Genomic DNA, 18,710 nt, shown 5'->3' with positions numbered 1-18,710 from the left:
AAAAGGGAATTGCCAATCATAAAAGTGCAGTGCATCAAAACAGAGCAGGCTCAGATCTTGTGCCTGCCTGTCTGTTGCATGTTCCCTATTTAACTTCAGACTGAGACAGTGCAAGAGAAATCAAGGCACTTCGTACTGTAGCCTTTTGCCAGCATTCAACAACTTCAGAATGCCAGGAGAAAGGAAATATAGATGTCAGATCACTTCTAAAATAAATTGGATTTACTTGTCATAATGTACAGTGAATTTAGTGTTTTCCATTTACAGTACGTCTTGTATCTGAAATTATTAGAATAAAAAATCATCAGCATGAAAAATAGAAAACTCTCATGACAGCTATACATCTGTGTGATGGTTTTGACATGCATCTCATTGTTTAATGTTTTTAGTGTATTTTGATTTTCTGCTCAAGAGGTAGAAGAAAACAAACAGTGAAGCCAAAATGTTGCCAAAAGACTTTGAGCTACACGGCAGGGGGAAGGAGAGAAATCCCACCTGCGGGGGTCAGTCAAAACATAAATGTTAATTCTTTCTGAACATCAGAAGTGCATTACAATCACTGGAAGACCCTCCAGGCTTGAGGCTGTGCTCACGTTTTCCCTTTGTTTTAGATTTACCCAAGACGTTCCCTATTGACGGGACTCTCTTCGACAGCTGGTTGGCGCAGTCTGTGCAGATCACCGCAGACGATATGCTGAGCCAGTGGTCGCTGCACGGGCCCCACCAGGAGAAGACGGGCAGCCTGCTGTCAGACCAGTTGCTGCAGGGAGAGGAGAGCCTGCTCAGCCTCATGATGGATCACTCCATGAAGTCCACCTGGAAGACACCCCAGCTGGGGAGGAAGTCCAGGGCCAAGCCCAGGGCTAAGAGTCACAAGACCAATGGCAGTACCCACACCTCCTCCTCCTGCTCCAGCACTGTATCAGCAGCTAAGAACAGCAAAGGGAACCAGGGCCTGTCAGAGGAGAAGAACGGGAATATCTTGAAAAGAGCAGAGAAGTCCAAGTTCTCCAGGGCTTTCCACCAACAACATCACCACTACCCCTCAAGGAGGAACAGTGAGACCAAGCAGGACCCTGGCACAGGATCTCCTCAGCCTCCCATTTCCAAAATGGACTCTTGCCACATTTCAGAGGAGAGAGGGCCCTGGGCCAGCCAGCCGGTGCTGACCCAGGAGGCCAGCTGTCCTGCCAAAGTGCCTGAGGCGGGGAGCGGCCCCAAAGCTGTTGTCCGGTTCCGATTGCCGAAACAGGGTAAGTCCAAATCAAAAGCTGGGAGCCTGGAACTGGGAAAGGAGACAGAGGATGCAGGGAAGGACAGTTTACTGTTCGACACGGAGACTGACGGCTATTATTCGGATGCCGAGCTGAGCGACTCCGATACTCACTCCAGCGGGGGAAAGATTCACCTCGGTCAACTTCATCCCGGAAACGAGGAGCTGGTTAGGAGAAGTGTGCTGGCCACCTAAGGAAGGACAAGCAAAACAGCAACAGCGATTAAACCTGACAGTGTGGAAACAAAATGTGATCCCAGTAACAACTGCCATGGCTGTTGTCTTTGTTTGTTTCATTGTCTGTTTATGGATTTTTTTCCAAACCAAATTCGTATCTTTTCAAGTTACAGATTGCCTTTTTAGTTTATTTCTACCCCTTTCCTGTCAAAATGGAGCTACCAATCAATTAGTCACATCATTAGTGAAAAATAATGCTTTGCATCAAAAAGTTTTCTAAAATATCAAGATGAATACGCATGTTACTTTTCTGTTATCCGCTGGGACGTTAAAGTATCCACTAGACTAGCCATGTCTTTTAGCCTCCCAGTGGCTGTAATTGCCAGTATTAACTGCGTGTGCAGGCTCAAGATATTTCGTGGCATTAAAAGCTGGTTCAGGAGGAAGCCTTCCATAACCTGAACCTAAGATGTGTTCGGTTGGAGTTTATTTGGAGTATTTCATTTTGTAATGAATGTCTTAACACGAAGTGAACGTTGAGAATTATTTTTTAAAGGGAGTTTAATAAAGCACAATTGGTTAATGGGGGTCGATTCAGCTCCCCCAACCAAGCAAAGTCCTCCTTTTTAAAATCTTCCAATGTCCTTGTTCACCAGCCACCGCGTTCTGATAGGTCACTTCACAGAATCTTTCCAACTCTTCTCTGCCTTGTAGGGCTCTATTCATAGTACAATTTGTCATTGTCAGGGCCCCTGTTGTCCTTTTAAATATTGCAAACAAGAGAGTGCAATACAACATTAGATTTTGCAACCATGTGCCTTTTTAACACCCTTAAAAAATTGTAGAACAAACTAAACATGAAGAAGACATTTTGTGAAGAAAATGAAACAATGCATTGAAATCTGTATTGTAAAGCATCTTAGCACCTTCTGAATCTATCAATCCATCATCTACAGCCAAGTCACCCCAAGCAGGGACATGTTCTGTTCAGTCTACCAGAATTGATATCACAACAAACTTTAAGCTCGATGTTAAGCAGAGCCTCTTGTGCTCAGGCCATGTATTTTTACATGTACTCATTTGAATCACATTTTAGGCATTTTGGCTTACCTACTGCCCCTACTGTGAGCAAATAAATAAATTATTAGGCCTTACAATTTTTGAATACCCTCTCCTATAATGAATGGAGCCCTATTCTGGCAGATGTGAATGGTCTCTGGCATAACCAATCACATAGTAAGCATCTTAGCCCAGAATGCTGACGTTTTTGTGTTTTGTTTTTCTGAAATGAATTAACAGCATTGTATTTTCTATTTAATAACAGTGGTCCACAGTATTTACTCAGGGGTTAGCAATATATATATATACATATGTATATGTATACTTATTCTGTGGCGTTATCGGCAGACTACACTGTTTAAAACCTGACTACTGCTGAGTTTTTGTTCCTCAGTAATTTAAGAAGCTGTTTTTTTATTTTATAAATGCCAAAGAACAGTATGAAAATGTGGCACACCGTATTTTATGTTTTTGGTGAAAGGATATGATATTAATGCAAGGCTAGTGGATGCTGACAAATAATTTATAGTTGAATTGCAGGCGGGGTGTTTGAGAAGATTCTCAGACATTCACCATAATACCACTGGCTTACAATCCGTCACTGGTTTACCAACGGTCTTTAGCTATGGAGACTTGATTTAGAGAGCAAAATGGCTTATTTCCAGTATCAGGCAAAATAGCCAAATGCTGCTACATGTGTGACCCTTCTGCTAATAGAGGTCAATTTCATTTATGGCCTAGGCACCAGAAATTCCTCTTGGAAAACTGTATTGTATTAACAAGGTTTTTTCCTTCCTGTTCAGATGTGCCACCCTTTTTGTGTGGCAATCTGGATTTTAATTTTAGGGAATTTTGAACTTTATTCAGACTGTGATTGAAGATGGTTACAATAATTAAAGCATTTGGTTACTTTCTCTTCTGGAGCAGGCCATGCATTGTGAAATATACCTTACCTAAACAAGATATATGTGGACAAGAAATCCAAATAGCTAGCTGCAGTCCATCTTCAACCTGCTATTGTTTCGTCTTGCAAAGACAATTAAAGGTAAACCTGGTTCAATGTTCAATACTGTTCAGTTATTTTACAGTTATTTAAAGCTAGTGTTCAACTACAAACACTTGTATCCTACATGATAGGTAGCAGTGTGTAAACAGCATTCTTCCTGTACTGTTCACTGTTGTAGGAAGATTGGGAAAGATGTGTTGCTGGTGCCTCAGCTATAAAAGCTAAGGAAGCTGAATGGCATTCTAAGGATGTTTAGAATTTTTTACAGAATGTGTTCCATAAGCTTCATTAGAATAACCAAGAAAGAATGTCCTTTTACAGTGCTTTTCAGTAACATCGAGGACTGTTCTGATTTGTTTTTTGTTGCTGATGTTGTTGTGCTTTAATGCTAAACAACATTTCAAAGGATTTCTTCTGCTGTGTTAGCTGCTCTGATCCGTTAGGGATTGATTCGAGGCTGTAGTCAAAGACTGACTCCTGGTTTTTGTATGCACCAATGATAATGTATAGTACAGTACTAGCAACCAGTTTTCTGTAACAGGCTTTGTAGGCTTTTTTTGTAAGCTTTAGCTACAGTAAATATTATAGAATGCTCAATTATAATTAGATCAACTGCATCTTTACCGGAGCTTGCTTCAGTGTACTTCAGTTAAATAAAAAGAAAAATTGAAGTATAATTACCACACAAACCCCACAAACCACTGCTTCTAGCTTCTGTGTTCTGCATCCTGAGTCCTTATTCGTTTTAGCACAGGAGGATCAAAGAAACAGACTTAAAGGACAAATAATGACAACCACATGTTCTGTAATCATTCTATTTTCATTCTGTCTAGAACTTGAGGGCTGTATTGCAGTGTTAGTACATAATGTTCCATTGATGTCCAGTGTTTTTGCAGCTAAAGTAAACAATGTATGCACAATAGTTCCTGCAGATTAGCTTAACCACCCTACCCTGTGTTGTTGGTTGAGAATATCCGTTCAAATGCAGACTTGTTGTGCACCTGACACAAAGAGGAATTTGAACAGTTGAACAGCACAATTCAGAGTAACATTTTTTCTCTAATAAAAAGCATTTTATGGCGTGTGCTGAGAAAACACTGCTTCAAGGAAATTTTGTCACTCACTTAAAGGTTTTACAGTGTTCAAGCAAAGGAAATGAAGAGTTACACTGGTAGAGTTGGTGTGAGATAGCTGCTGCATTGCACTGAATAAACTGCCAATAAAAACAAGTGGCTGCTCTCATTTTTGAATTTTCTATTTGGGAACCTTTACAGCAGCAAGCATAATATTTTTTAATGAAAAGGGCATGAATACTGAAGACCTGTTTTTTTGTGTTGGATAACTGTGTAGTACAAATAGGGAATTATGTTACTCCAGTCAAACAAAAAAGATTAAAATTAATTTCATCAAGCTAACTTCCAATTAACAGATTCCAGAGAGTCTATTTTAATTCCTTGGAAATTGAGTCTAAAGGCAGGCAGACAATTCTGCACTGCAGGACCTTAGAAAAAGATTTTCAAGATTTTCAAAATTGGCAATATTGACAATATTGGCAATATGTTCTACATTCCTAGGCTTATAAGATTACTTGCAAAAATGAGGAGCCATCACTGTTTTACCAGAGACAGTATCTTGATAAAGAGCATTTATTTTTGCTACAATGTCACAGTTTTAAAGAACAGTCAGCAGATAAAAGTTGAATTTCTGATCTTCCTTTTTCCTTTAGGTAATGATTCCATTTTTAGGTCCAGACTTTAAAATATGCAGTTTCCAAGAAAAAAACAAACAACAATCTCTGAAATGTGTGTGTTAAACTTTTGAACGTCACTATTACCTAGGGCAATAATTGTAGGTGTTGCTGTCTCTCTTTGTATTTGTTCTTAATTACTCTCACCTAATTTGCATGCTGAAACAAATCAGCTTTAAGCAGCACTGAACAGATTTCCTCTAAATGAGGATGAGCCACTTTGTTGTTTTTCATCATCCTGACAACAAAAACTCTTGGAGAACAGAAAATAATGACACTGTTTGGTTTTATGTAGCAGGCACACACACATTGCCACTCTGCAGCATCTTCAAATACAGCCACCATATTATTTCGCATCCTGACATTGGCAGTTTTGTGAAGTTTTACAGTCCTCAACTCACTTTTGAAAATATTTAGAGCAGTCTGCAACAAAAACAATCAACCTTAGGAACATGAAAGCAGTTAGATAAAATAAGAATTGCTTTGTTAAAGAGCTTATCGATCTTGGCTCTGTGTAAAACAAAACCCCTTTCTGACAACTAATTCCTGCTTCCTGCTGAATGTCTTATTTGTCCTTTAAGCAAGTTCACGTTTTTGTTGCTGTGTACAAATCCTGAAACATTACTGCTCTACATCAGTTATTGATTCGATAATATGAATGTTACAGGAGTTTTTTCCTTCTGTATTCTTTGTTCAAAGAATGTTGTGCCATTTGTTAATAGCAAAGAGAAAAATATTGAAGATATATAAAAAGAAGAGCTATTTTAAATTATTTTTGGCTTTTTTTGCGATATTTATTTTCTTGTATTAGAATCTTCTTTGTAGGAAAAACAAAAAATGTATTTTTCATTAGTGCAGAAACCTATTTTTTCCTTTTTTGTACATTTTCCATGTTAAGCAATCTTTAAAGCAATATGATGTACAAGAAGGTGTTTTATGTGACTGTATCTGCATGCTGTTTGTGTTGCCTTAAAATGGCTGCATCCACCACTGTTCCCACCTGTCACAGAGGGCGTGGGCTGTTGCGTAATATTCTTAGCAATCTTTGGCGTGGTTGACAAACGCAGTCAATAAAGCAGTGCTTTCTGTGTACAAGTGTCTTGGTCTTGCTGTTGTCTCTGTCTTTGTCTAAATATTTTCCTATTGCTGAATCCTCTGTCCTAAAACTGAAAAGGTATTCCAGCACTTACATCACAAACATGTGCCATTCTGGATACAATCATACAATTTACATTTACAAGTTATCCTACGTGTATAAGTCAAGCACAACAATTATTGTGAGGTGCTCATGACTCTCTAGTTATACATTCCATATACATCAAGAAGCTCCTCAAGATATTTTTGGCTGCCCTTCTGCAGAAGTTGTACAAGGAAATTGTTTCATACTCAAGAATCACATTTTTTGGAACCTACGGCTTTCAGTTCTGCCCACAGTATCCTGAGTTTGTTTTTACTGCTGTTCTGAGATTATTTGACAGCATACAAAAAGTGTGTCCTAGTAAAGAGTCTGTAGTTCCTTACAAAAGGGACTGAAGAAAGGTCAAGTGGATTTACTGAGAGATACATGATTAATGTGTGGGAGGAATCCTGAACTCTTTTGGATTTTTGCACGTTACAAATTTAATTTTAAGTCTGATCTCGATCAAACACAACACAACCAGTCAAATTTCAAGTATTTCTAGGCTGACATTCGTGGTTTTGTAGCATATTCATGATAGTTAACATATTTAAATCTGTTTTGAAAGGCATACAGTGCATTTCATTGTAGCACAAAGCAACATCCTTAATCCCATAAGTATCTTCCTCTTATTCAACGAACGGTAATTGACTTGCTCTGCCCTACAAATCTTATCGGCAGCTAATAACTATTACTGCAAATGCAAAGATCAATATAGGCAGTTTCCTTGAATTACTACAGCCATCAATGAGAGGCTTTTTGTATTTTAGTATAATCTGCTTGTCACAAGTGCGGCAGGGATTTAATGCCACAGGGTGGTATTGCTCGTGCGCCTGCTGAAACAGAAAGCCTTCCCAAACACTGCATGAAGCTCTTCTGGGGATTTCACTATGTGTTTCTCCTGGTTTGTTCTGCCAAGACAGCAGGCATCACTTAAAGCCGAAACAAGTTGTTGCGTGGGTGGGTGGCTGTGACCATGACAGCATGTCTGTTTTGATGGTTTTGACTTTGAGCTTTTTGGGAGGCAGGCTGGCTGACAAAAAAAAAGCAACAGATATAGGATGGAACAGCACTGGCTGCCTGGTAATGCAGAAGAGATACTGTGTTGGTGCACATGTTTGTATTTATCTACTGACCTCTTGTGGTTGGCAATAGGCAGTGTATGATGCTACTGGAAGTATGCAAACCGCTACACCTTGTGTAAAAACAGATTTCTTAAGAGCCTTCTTGACTGGAATGATCTAACACTACACATTCTGGAATTTTTAAAGCCAGCTGTCTGCTACTCCTGATGGCCCATGCAGCTACCATTGAAGTAGGCAGCTTGCTTGTTAGGAGTGTTTTCAGGTGACTTGGTATACAGTAACTGACTGTATGAAAAATGTGTTAGTTTCAATGAGCTAGATCCTTTCAAGGGAGGTTTACAGCTCACAAAAGATGGGGAAAAGATCTGTAGAAGGTTTTGTTCATTAAGTATTCTTCCGACTATGAGAAGTCCAAATGATGTTAACAAATATGTCATTTCAGGTGGATGATTAAGATCAGTGAACCCCAGAATGTGTCACAGGTCCTCTTTATTCAAACCTTGTGCTTCCAGTCCTCAGATGCAACTCTACAGTTCTCAGAAAAACGTTCAGTGGACTAATGGATTGCTTTGGACTTCGAGGATGTGTTCTACAACTTTAATGAACAGCCCTTTCACGCATTATGTGTTTTCACATGTGTAAAACCATTGCTCTTTAGTATTATGCTTGGTGAATTCCATTAAACTCGACCTTGATTTGGATCTGATAACCTGATCACCTCCATTCATCGCATTTTGATAGAATGGGTTCTAAATCCTGCATGCTTTATAATATATATATATGCTTGATTTGCAGTAAATAATACCAAGCAAATCATTTTGACTGTAGGCAAGACATGGGGAAAAATTTCAATTGAACATTGTTGTAAAAAGAATACTTGAGCTGATATGTCTGTTTTGTAGACTAGTGTGTTATATTTTGTTTAAGTAGGACATTACCGTGAAGCGTTTAAGGTCCCTAAACATTATTAAAGACCTACAGCACATTTTCCTACGTCAGTTGTGTTTTAACTGCTATCCAGTCTGGTTTCTTCCTTTTTGCTTATAGCCATTAACCTTTTCAAGCTTTAGAGGCAAACCACTTTATACCTCGTGTACTCACCTGGCCAGCTCCAGCTTCGGTGCTTTTTTTCTACCATACTTATCGAGAAGCAGAGCACAGATTAGGTGTCTATTGTTTGATCTCTTGAGAGTAAGTAAGTTGAACCTGCTGTAAAATTGATGATTGAATCAATCTGCAACAGAGAACACAGGGAATTTCTTACCACTTTTGCTTGTCAGTCTGAGCTGCCTCCCTCTGGTAATATAGATTTTCGTGTATTGTAGATCTTTGAGCCATTTGCTACTGTTTTAAGAACAAATGTGAAAGAGAAATGAGAAAGGACAGAGAATATATTGCCATCAAACTGAGTCCGATTCCTTTAAAAAGAAGGAGCCTTACATTATGCCCCTGGAGTCAAAGAACACATTGAATTCCATACCAAAGTATGACATTTGAGCTCAGCCTGAGATGTTAACCACCCTTGCCATTTTGTCTTGCACCTTGCCTTTTGCACTCAACATTATAATAAAACATATTTATTTTATTTCTTCTTTTCATATTCCCTTGCTCTTGCTCATGACCAAGCATAGTATTCCTGTGCTGTTTTTTAAGTCTTAATCAAACCTGAAAATAACTACCCTTTTTAAAGAGCCCAAATTCCAGACAAATTTATCGAAAAAGTTGTCATTCGCGGATCAGTATTACATACAATGTACTAGCAGGAAGCTGTGTGGGCTGCAGAGGAAAAAAGCAGAGGTTTATTTCTTGCTGACAAAACCTAAATGTAAAATACAGAGTGACTTGGCAGTGCAATCCTCCTCAGATGTAAAGAAGATAGGGAGAGGGGCAGGAACTAGAGAGAGAGGTGAAGCAGGAAAAGCAGATGGAAACAAAATATAAACACATTGTATATATTACTTCTGTGTATATATACAGTACTGTAGTAGTTCAGGTGGGTAGCTGCATAGGCTGCAAAGGAACAAGTAATAGGTTTATTCCATGCTGAAAAGAGAAAAAACAAAATACAATGTTTCGCCTGTGGAGCCTTGTGGAGCCTTATTCCATTATTAAATGGAGGAAGGAACAAGCCTGGCCAGGGATCTTCTTTTCTACTCCCCAGCAAGACCAGGAGAGAGCCCGGTGTCCCCCCACTCCTGTCTCCAAATGACAGGAGTTACATTTAAGGCAAGACCAAGTGTTTAATGTATAACTGCTGTCCAGGTAAGGTATAAGCAGACCTGGCTTAACTTAAAAATCCATCATGCCAGTGAAATTTGCATTCATGTCTATTAATGGCAGGGGGCTAGGAGACCAAGTGAAAAGAAAGGCAGTCTTTCACTACTTGTCCTCCCTGCCATTCTCAATATGTTTCTTACAGGAAGTCCACCTTGGGGATGAAAGCGACAAGTTGACATTCTTGAAAGACTGTAGAGAGTCATGCTGGAGTGTAGGAGGAGTACAATCTTCTGGTGTTGGAATCCTCCTGAGACATTGGCACATGAAACTGATCACCACCTTCTCTATAGCGCAGGGCCGGATCCTTGTTGTGGATCGATTGGAGAGAGCAAAAGTTGAGAGCGATTAATGTCTATGCTCCAACTGAGTCCTCAGAATGTAGGAAATGTTTGTAGACCTGGTCAGCTACTGCATGACAAACAGCCAGGTGGCACAGGCAGCAGTGATTTCAACCCCAACCTAGAGACAGCTTTCAGCGGTGCTGCCCAAATGACAGCTTGAAGAAATTCTAAGAGAGTGTGCAGTCACTTGGATTACCTCTTTGTGCACGTGACCTGCTCCCTGGAGTCTGCAGCTGTGTCCCTAGTGTGGAATTCCAACCACAACTGTGTGTTGGTGGTGGCTAATGCTAACTTGCCAGCATTCGGTTGAGGCCCGCGATCCATTTGCTGGAACCTCCAAATCACTGGCCGAGGACCAAAACATGCCTATGATGAGTGAGCCTTGACCAGGAAAAAGGCTTCGACAGAGTAAACCACAGCTATCTGTTCAGAGTCCTGTAACACTTTGGATTCATAGAAAGTTTCAACAGCTGGATAAAGACATTGTACACTGAAGTGAACGGCAGGGTCAACGTCAATGGAAAGAGTAAGACAAGGGTGTCCTCTTTCACCTCTTCTCTATGTTCTCTCTACAAAATTATTGGAAGAGGCAGGGAGACAGGACACCATCATTGAAGGCCTCGTGATACTGGGAGCATGGGAAGTCCTCAAGATATCCCAGTACACAGACGACACAACGCTATTCCGGAGCCCAGACAGGGGGTCACAGAGAGCACTGCAGGTTATGGAACAGTAGTTCAGGGCATCAGATTCAAAACCAAAGCACCAAAAGAGTGAGGTCAAGTTCTTCGGACCTGAAGGGACAGGAACATGGCACAGAAAGGTCTCAAGGGGAAGGAAGGAGCCCCTTAAGATACTGGGGGTTTCCACCCAGAGCCAGGACAGCGAGACCATAAACTGGACAGAGAGGATTGTCAAGCTGAACACAAAGCTGGGTCTGCAGAAAACACGGTCGCTGACCCTCACAGGGAAAGTGATGGTGTTGAACGCAGACATCCAGCCAGCTTAAGCTTTCTTGACTGTAGTATACCAGCTGCCGACCAAGTAAACTTAAGCCAGGTGAGACGAGTGCTGCAAGAAATGGCCTTCAAGGGGGAGCAGTTACAAGTACAACACAAGAAACTGGATGTACCAGGCAGTTGAGGAAGGAGGGATGGACATGCCGCATTTTCCCCTGAAACTTAACTGCATCTTTTTCTAGAACCTCTGTTGGGCATTATGGGACCTGGTCGCTTATTAGTACCAGTACTTTGTCAGTCTGTGGTTCTCCCCTCCGATGAGGCACCTGATCCAGTAATCAAACAGTAAACTGAAAGCGGAAACGCGACCAGGAACCTACAACCATGCTGTGAAGTAGAGCCAGAGGTACAAGGCCATGAGACAGCCAGAGTTCTGCACCAACCACAAGCCCTGTACAAGGAGGTGAGAGGGCAAGTGGTTGCCTGGGACAGGTTGACAACCCCAAAGGAAAACTGGGCAAGGACTGAATCCAAAGTACCAGACAACAAACTGAAAGACCTCAGCTCAATGGCTGTGTACCAGAAGCTGGTGACCAGAGAGGTCCTTTACAGGCACTTGCTCTCCACTTGCTCTCCAAGAACCCACAATGCACCCAGGACATTTGTTCTGTCAAGGAGACTCAGGACACTGTTCTGGAGCTGCTCCTTTGCCAACAGCGATGTGAGGAGGAACGATGCTAAGCTACCAGTGTATCCTGCTGGGGCTGGCACAGACCGGATTGGACAAAGTGACGCAGTACCTGCTGTGGCTGCTGGTGTCCCTCACAAAACAAGGACTGTGGAACATGAGGAACACCCTCATCCAGCACAACACAGAGTGTTGAAAGAGAGAACTGCAAGAGAAGATGCTTGTGAACCTCAGAGGAAGAATAAAGTGCAATGTAACCCGGGGGTTTTCTCCACGGCAAAGGAGCACTGGAAAGGACTGTGGGCCTGAAGAAGAAAAACCTGTTTCTTTGTGCGTCTGTGGAGATCTGGACTATCGCAGTTTCAGAGCCAGGACAGCTTTTTGAAGACATGAAAAGGACTACAGCAAGAGGTACAGCAAGGCTTGGAATATTAGCCTTAACATCCACTTGTGAAAACAATTGATAATGGACAATCACCTTTTTGAGACTTTTTTAATTTTTGGATTGTGAAAATGGTATTGTTTAGAATTGTGTTGTTAGAATTGTATTATTTGAAAGAGTTATATACATTGCTGTATTAAAGTTTATTTTCTTAAAAAAATATGGATTTGGGGGGTTTGGAGGAAACCCACACAAACATGGGGAGGACATGCACACTCTACTCAGCATCACAGTTCGAGAATTTAAGCCAGGGCCCCATCTCTGCAAATCACCATCCTGCCAGACTGTAATCCAAGTGCTTGACATGCAACATACTGTTTCAAACTCCAGTCATAGCTTCAGTGATAGGGTAGAGTCAGTACATCCATAACTGGCTAACAACACTGGCACAAGACAGACAGAACTATTGCCTTTAGATAGCAGGTGCAACAGTCAGAATACTGGCTAACCACCTAAGAATCCCCTTGCAAAAAGTCATCAACAGTTTATGGGAACATTGTGCTGTTGACTGGTTTTGTGACTTGTGACTTTTATTCACACCTCTCACATCTGGAACTATAGGGACCAGTAGTCTGAAGACTTGAATGACTGAGGTGTATACAGCATATATATTTTTATATATGTTTCAGAAATGCATCATCCAGGGGCATTCCCAGTAGCTCAACCAGCAGAGGCACTCATTGGGAGAACACGCTGAGCTCTGGGATCTACTCTTCATCTCCACAGACTTGGGTGATGGGTCACATCACCAGCCATCTGTGATCTGTGACGAGCTAGCTATGGCTCTTTCAACTTTCTGGCAAACATTGCAGTGCCATCAGCAAGACACACACCACTTCTCCAGTTGGCGCTAACTCTTGTGCCAGGCACTAGGGATCCCTGGTGCCTACAACATGTCTGATGACCAATGCAAGTGAGCATATTGATGATAGCGTCTATAGTCAGGGAGATGTCTCATATAAACAACTGATTACAAAAAGTGCAGATATATGGTAGAAAATATCAATCAGCAGCATTTGTTGAGTTTTAATGCCTCTCCGTATATAAAAAGAATGTTAAATTCATTGTAGACTATTTTGTTATACATCTTTTACCCATACGTAAACCACTTTGCCATTCCATGTACAGTAGTTTATAAAACTTTGCAAAAGAGATATGGGATATTAAAACAAATGTACAGTAAGCAATGAAATATGTATATAATTGCCATTATATAAAGCATGTAAAGTATATCTTATAGTACAGAAAAAATCAGTGTTACCACAACGTTCTGGAAAGAAAGTTATTAATTTAGAATTGTTTGTCATAAATGATTTTTATGAATAAGAGTGAATACGTGTACTTCATTTAGTGAACATTCTCATCTGTTGTTCATTGATATGTGACTAAAGGAAGGTTGCACCATCACATAGTAAAAATAGATATTTTGGGAAAGCTGACATATGTATTGGTAACCCTCTCATGTATTTATGGGACATGCTCAATTGTATCAGACTTAATTTCTACATGAATCTTCCAATGTCCTTGATTCCCCTGGTTTCCTTACTGTTTGTCTAGGCTAACTTATGTCACACAAGAGAATAAATTATTTTTTCTTTTTATTCTCTTTACAGCCTTTTAATGGAAGATATTAACTGAAGTTCAGGAGAGATAACAACAATAAGTCAATTTCACACAACTGCAACTAATTACTATCACCACCAAACTACAAAAACTGAACTCACACTGCTCCCTTTGCATCTGTCTCAAGCTTCCCTCACCTGCCCCATCTCCACATTGCAGCTCCCCCTCGGTTCACTCAGTCTGAATGTGGCTTGATCCCTTTACCCATTAACCAAGTACGTTGATCCAACCTTTTCTCACCACATATTCCAAGCATTCACAAAGCATTCAGTCCTTGGATGTTGTTGCCTCAAGTGAAGTGGTTTTGTAGAAACTTTGAATGTACTGTAGCACAACCAAACTACTCACAGTTTTAGGAGTACACTTTTGTGTTCAGTCACTACCACTTTTTACCTATGGCTTGAAAAATTGAAAGGGTTTATTTTTCAGTTTCAACAATTCAATACTTAGCATACTAAAAAGGGAAATGCAGCAGCTTTTGTTCTTTATTAAAAAAGCAAGTCTATGGTATTTCAAAACCTGCCCAGGCTTGTGTTTCCCAAAACAGACTCCTTTGAATGTTGATATATAATTTACCACAGAACGCAAAATTGTAAAATGATATACAATAATAAATGTGAAACAATAAAAGGAATTATATTACTTTCTTGTTAATAAAGTGGCCATGTAGCTCTAAGTGCTGTATGGAAAAACTACAGGCCTATATGGAGCACGTTTTATTAAGAAAGCTTATCGTATTTCGGCAGAAATTTCCCACCCGATTCAGTTTTTTTAAAACACTCCCTTATAACAATGTACAGACAGATAACGCAACAAGGAGCTCTGTTCACATTCACAGCTGCAAGAGAGGATTTCTGATTCTAAAATAATCTCACCACAGTAACACAAGCAGCCTGCTCTTTTACTCAAGTCTGACAGGGTTGTGAATTTGTTCTACTTGTCAAATGTCTAACACTCTGCTTTCTATATTTAGTCTTTCAATAATCTGAACAGACTCGTTTAATGTTACAGCGTATTTGATTTCCCACATGCAGCACAACAGCAGGCTTTGTTCAAAAACAACATCACTCAAGGACATGTCTGCGTCACAGCATTCTTTGTGGCAGGACTATAAATAGTAAAATTCTTAGATTTATATTCAAATGTTTCCTGGAATAACAAAGATACCTTAAGTTACTGGTAAGAAAATAAAAAAGTGTTTTTTTTAAAAAAGAATCTGGCACTGTGTAGCTACATTCCCGATATGTTTCTGCTGAGACATTTCTTCCAATATCTGTGCATCCAAGAAATACAGTTAGTGAAAGAACAGAATTTGTTTAATTGTTCAATGGATCATCTCTCATGATATGCTCCTGAAAATGCTTACCAACCTAGAGTTAGTACCTAAACTATATATTTATAATGTGCAATACAACTTTTTGTGTACTTTCTGGTTTGTTCTTTGTATATTCTGGACTGTGAGTAACTCTTCTTAATGCACTTCTCACTGACTGAACTGATTGTATTGTATGTATTGTATTGTTGTATTATTGTATCATTTCATTACACTGTGCTGTGTTGACTGTGTTAAGCTGCTGTTGCACTGCGATTTCCCTCACGGGATCAATAAAGTATCATCTATCTAAACTACTATATAGTGTTATAGTAAATAAGGTGAAGGAACATTTACTGATGGTGGAGTATACAAAGTGCATTTTCTTTAGATTGACATCACAGAATAATTTCATTTTTGGTATTTGTTTTGGTCTTTTTAAATTATTTAGAATGTCATGGTTTTCATAAGGAGACACGAAAGGTAACAACTGGGACATAGCCATTGGGGCCACCATGCTTGCTTCTGCTTTCTATACTTAATGTTTCTTGGGACCTGTATTGGTACTGATTTTAAAGCATCCCCTTGAGCTGCCTTCCTCAGTGTCCCTTAAAATTTTTAATACGTGAATGAAACACCCTCAAAGTTGTCTACACTTCAAGCTAAAAAGTTTCTTTTATTTGTCTGAGTATCTGTTCAGTTTCCTTTATTTGTCTGAGTATGACATTCTCCTAAGACCAGGTATTAGTTTGGTAATCCGTCTTATTACCAAAATTGAATGCAACGTTCTAAAAGATGTGGAATGAATGACTCCATTATTAGCAGAAATATTATCACACTGCAGTAAGCCACAGTGATTAGGTATATTGATACCTAATTAACTAAACGAATATGAATGCAGATTGAGATGGCGCAGTCAAGTAAAGGCACTTGGTCCAAGAGACTTGGACCATGAGGGCTGTGATTCAGTTGCTGGGAGTCCTGCAGCTGACTGTGACCCCTGTGTCACTAGCCAACTGAATTCCTGTAACATGAGCATACTGTGATCCTGGTGTCACTAGCCGACCGTGACTTCTGGCATTAAACAGGCTTGGTGCAATCAGATAGTATGGGATGCCTGGGATTTGGGCTATCTTGGCTGCTTTTGAAAAACTGTGATCCCTGCAATGTCCTAAGCACCTAGAGGTTTGCAGTCAGGGATGTTCCAGTACTCCAGTTGGTGCTAAATCTCCTGCACATTTCTGCAACTCATTAGAAAAATGATTCAGTGAGTGAGTCGCAGAGGAGCTAATTGATAGTTCCTTGTTTTACCCTATGTGATAAGGTGAATAGCATTAGTTGTCATAAACGTCATTAAGCATTTTTTTCTATTTTCTTCAAGATAATGAAAGATCAGATTTTCTTTGTTATTCATTTTTTATCAGGTGTCATACTCGTAGGCTTTTGTGGATGCACTGAACTTTTAAGGCAGTGATTTTCACATACTTTGCAAGTATATGACTGGGCACGTTGAGTGGACAGGAAGGGTGAATATGACAAGGGCAGTGTGATACTCTAACAATGAGATACAAGCATGGGAGCCTCTGAGATCGAACCTCAGTAACGTTTTGTGCAAATATGTGTTACAGGAAGTGTGTGCTTCCTGTATAATATACATAATATAACATGTAGTTCAGGTGGGTAGCTGCGTCAGCATGCGTAGGCTGCAAAGGAACAAGTAATAGGTTTATTCCATGCTGAAAGAAGGCTCCACGGCCGAAACGTTGTGTTCTCTTTCTTCTTTTTTTCAGCATGGAATAAACCTATTACTTGTTCCTTTGCATAATATAACATGGCCTATATTAGAAAACAATAAATTGTAGTGATGTGATTTTGTTTTGTCTCTGTTTAAATTTATTCTCTCATGTTAATTGTTTGCTACAGCTCCCCAATACAATACTGCAGACTGCTGAACCTTTCAGCCAAGGAGCACTCAGTGCATGCTTTATGTCTTTTTGTTTGTAATATGTACGTGCTGGACATATTATAAATCTGAAGTAAAATTATAACTTCCGTTAAACTCTTCAGGGAAAAACATTTGCCTCAGGGAGCTTGAGCTTGAATAGTAAGTCTTTGGAAACTGCTTGCATGACACGTTTGGAGTGAGAGTGAGAAGGAGGTTATGAAGGAAGTGGTTCAATTGTACTTAGACAAGATGTCAAAGTGGGCAGTTCTGTTTTTCCTGCTTTGTCTACATAGCAGTGATAAAGACTGAGACAGTGATAATGCGGTCACATCTGTTCAGAGAGCTGCTCATCTCAAAAACAGCCACCACACTTCACCAGCTTCTCCCTGGCAGTGACAGAAAGTGAAGGTAAGAAGCTCTGTAAGTAGGCGAGTGTATTTCAAACAGGATAGATACAAGAATATGTTTCCCCTTTAACAGGTTTTTAAAAATGATTTGCAACTAGAATTTACTAGGAATAACAACACCCAAGAATAAAGTGTTCTGAAAGGATTATGGGAGTGTTTAGTGAAAATTTGGCTTAACCTGCTTGGCTTAGGGCTGACCTCCTAGCCAGAGGAGGAGGCTGGGATCCTCATGCTGTGTGAGGAGTGACCAAGGGCAGGTGTGGAGGTGGAGATGGGGTGGAGGTGGGATGAAAAAGATGTGGGTGGCAGAGAAGGGGATCACATACAGTGTTAATAATGTTATGGGACAGGAAATGGCATCAGGAGTGATTGCAAATTACTGCCAGCCAAGTCTAATTGAACTGAATGGCTGCTGTCATCCCTCCCGAAAGTCCGTTACAAACTCCTTTAGAAGAGAAATCAAGAACTCTGAACAAGGTGACAAGCTTGTACTGAAGAAATAAGAAATACAGTGGACTTAGAGTTAGAGAGGTCTCACTAAAGGAAAAAAATCATTCCTTGGAGAAAGTTGTCATTACACTCATTGCACAAAAAGACATAATAATTGTATTTTAATTTAATAATTAATGGGCCCTCTTAAGCAATATTATTCAAGACAAGGAATTTTTACTGATTCTAATACTAAAGTACCAAAATGGGGCAAAAATCTCTGAAATGTTGTTTATTGGGTAGCCACTTATCTTCAAATACATATAATTAATAATAATTATAATAATTGCTTACACTTATACTGTATAGCGCTTTTCTGGACACTCCACTTAAGTGCTTTGAACTCCCCTCCACCACCACCAATGTGCAGCACTACCTGGACATATTGTAAGGACAGGTGCATGCAAGTACATCTCATATGCATTTATATATAAAATCATGAGTTATTGATTATTGGAATCAGAAAACTCAATTTTAAAAGTTGCTTTGTAAATATTGTAATGCCCAGTTTCGAGTCCCCAGTGGTGGGGGGCCGACCTGAGGCGGCAGCGGCGATGTACCTTTTTTACATTTAGATTTTGATGTTTCAGATTTCAGATTCTGAAATCAGCCAGGTAGCTGTGCTAACATACTGAAAACAATATTTTAATTTGCCTGTTCTCTTGTTCTTCATTTTTCATAGATCTGCTGCTACAGAGTCACT

General features: G+C 39.9%; 1 protein-coding gene across 3 annotated transcripts in view; it reads left to right on the top strand.

The window, feature by feature from the left end:
- The window catches only part of jade2 (jade family PHD finger 2), a 71,740-nt gene extending 65,383 nt beyond the window's left edge, over window positions 1-6,357 (top strand). For all 3 annotated transcript variants that reach the window (XM_088931993.1, XM_088931992.1, XM_088931991.1), the window contains one exon: window positions 612-6,357. In XM_088931993.1, the coding sequence (XP_088788119.1) occupies window positions 612-1,468 (857 nt within the window). In that variant the 3' untranslated portion in view covers window positions 1,469-6,357. The remainder of the gene's footprint in view (window positions 1-611) is intronic.
- The last annotated feature ends 12,353 nt before the right edge of the window (window positions 6,358-18,710 follow it).

Source organism: Atractosteus spatula, chromosome 14 (assembly GCF_055471065.1).
Source record: "Atractosteus spatula isolate fAtrSpa1 chromosome 14, fAtrSpa1.hap1, whole genome shotgun sequence".
Taxonomy (NCBI): domain Eukaryota; kingdom Metazoa; phylum Chordata; class Actinopteri; order Semionotiformes; family Lepisosteidae; genus Atractosteus; species Atractosteus spatula.
The sequence above is the reverse complement of the archived record's forward strand: the minus strand, read 5'-3'. Positions and strand labels throughout refer to the sequence as shown.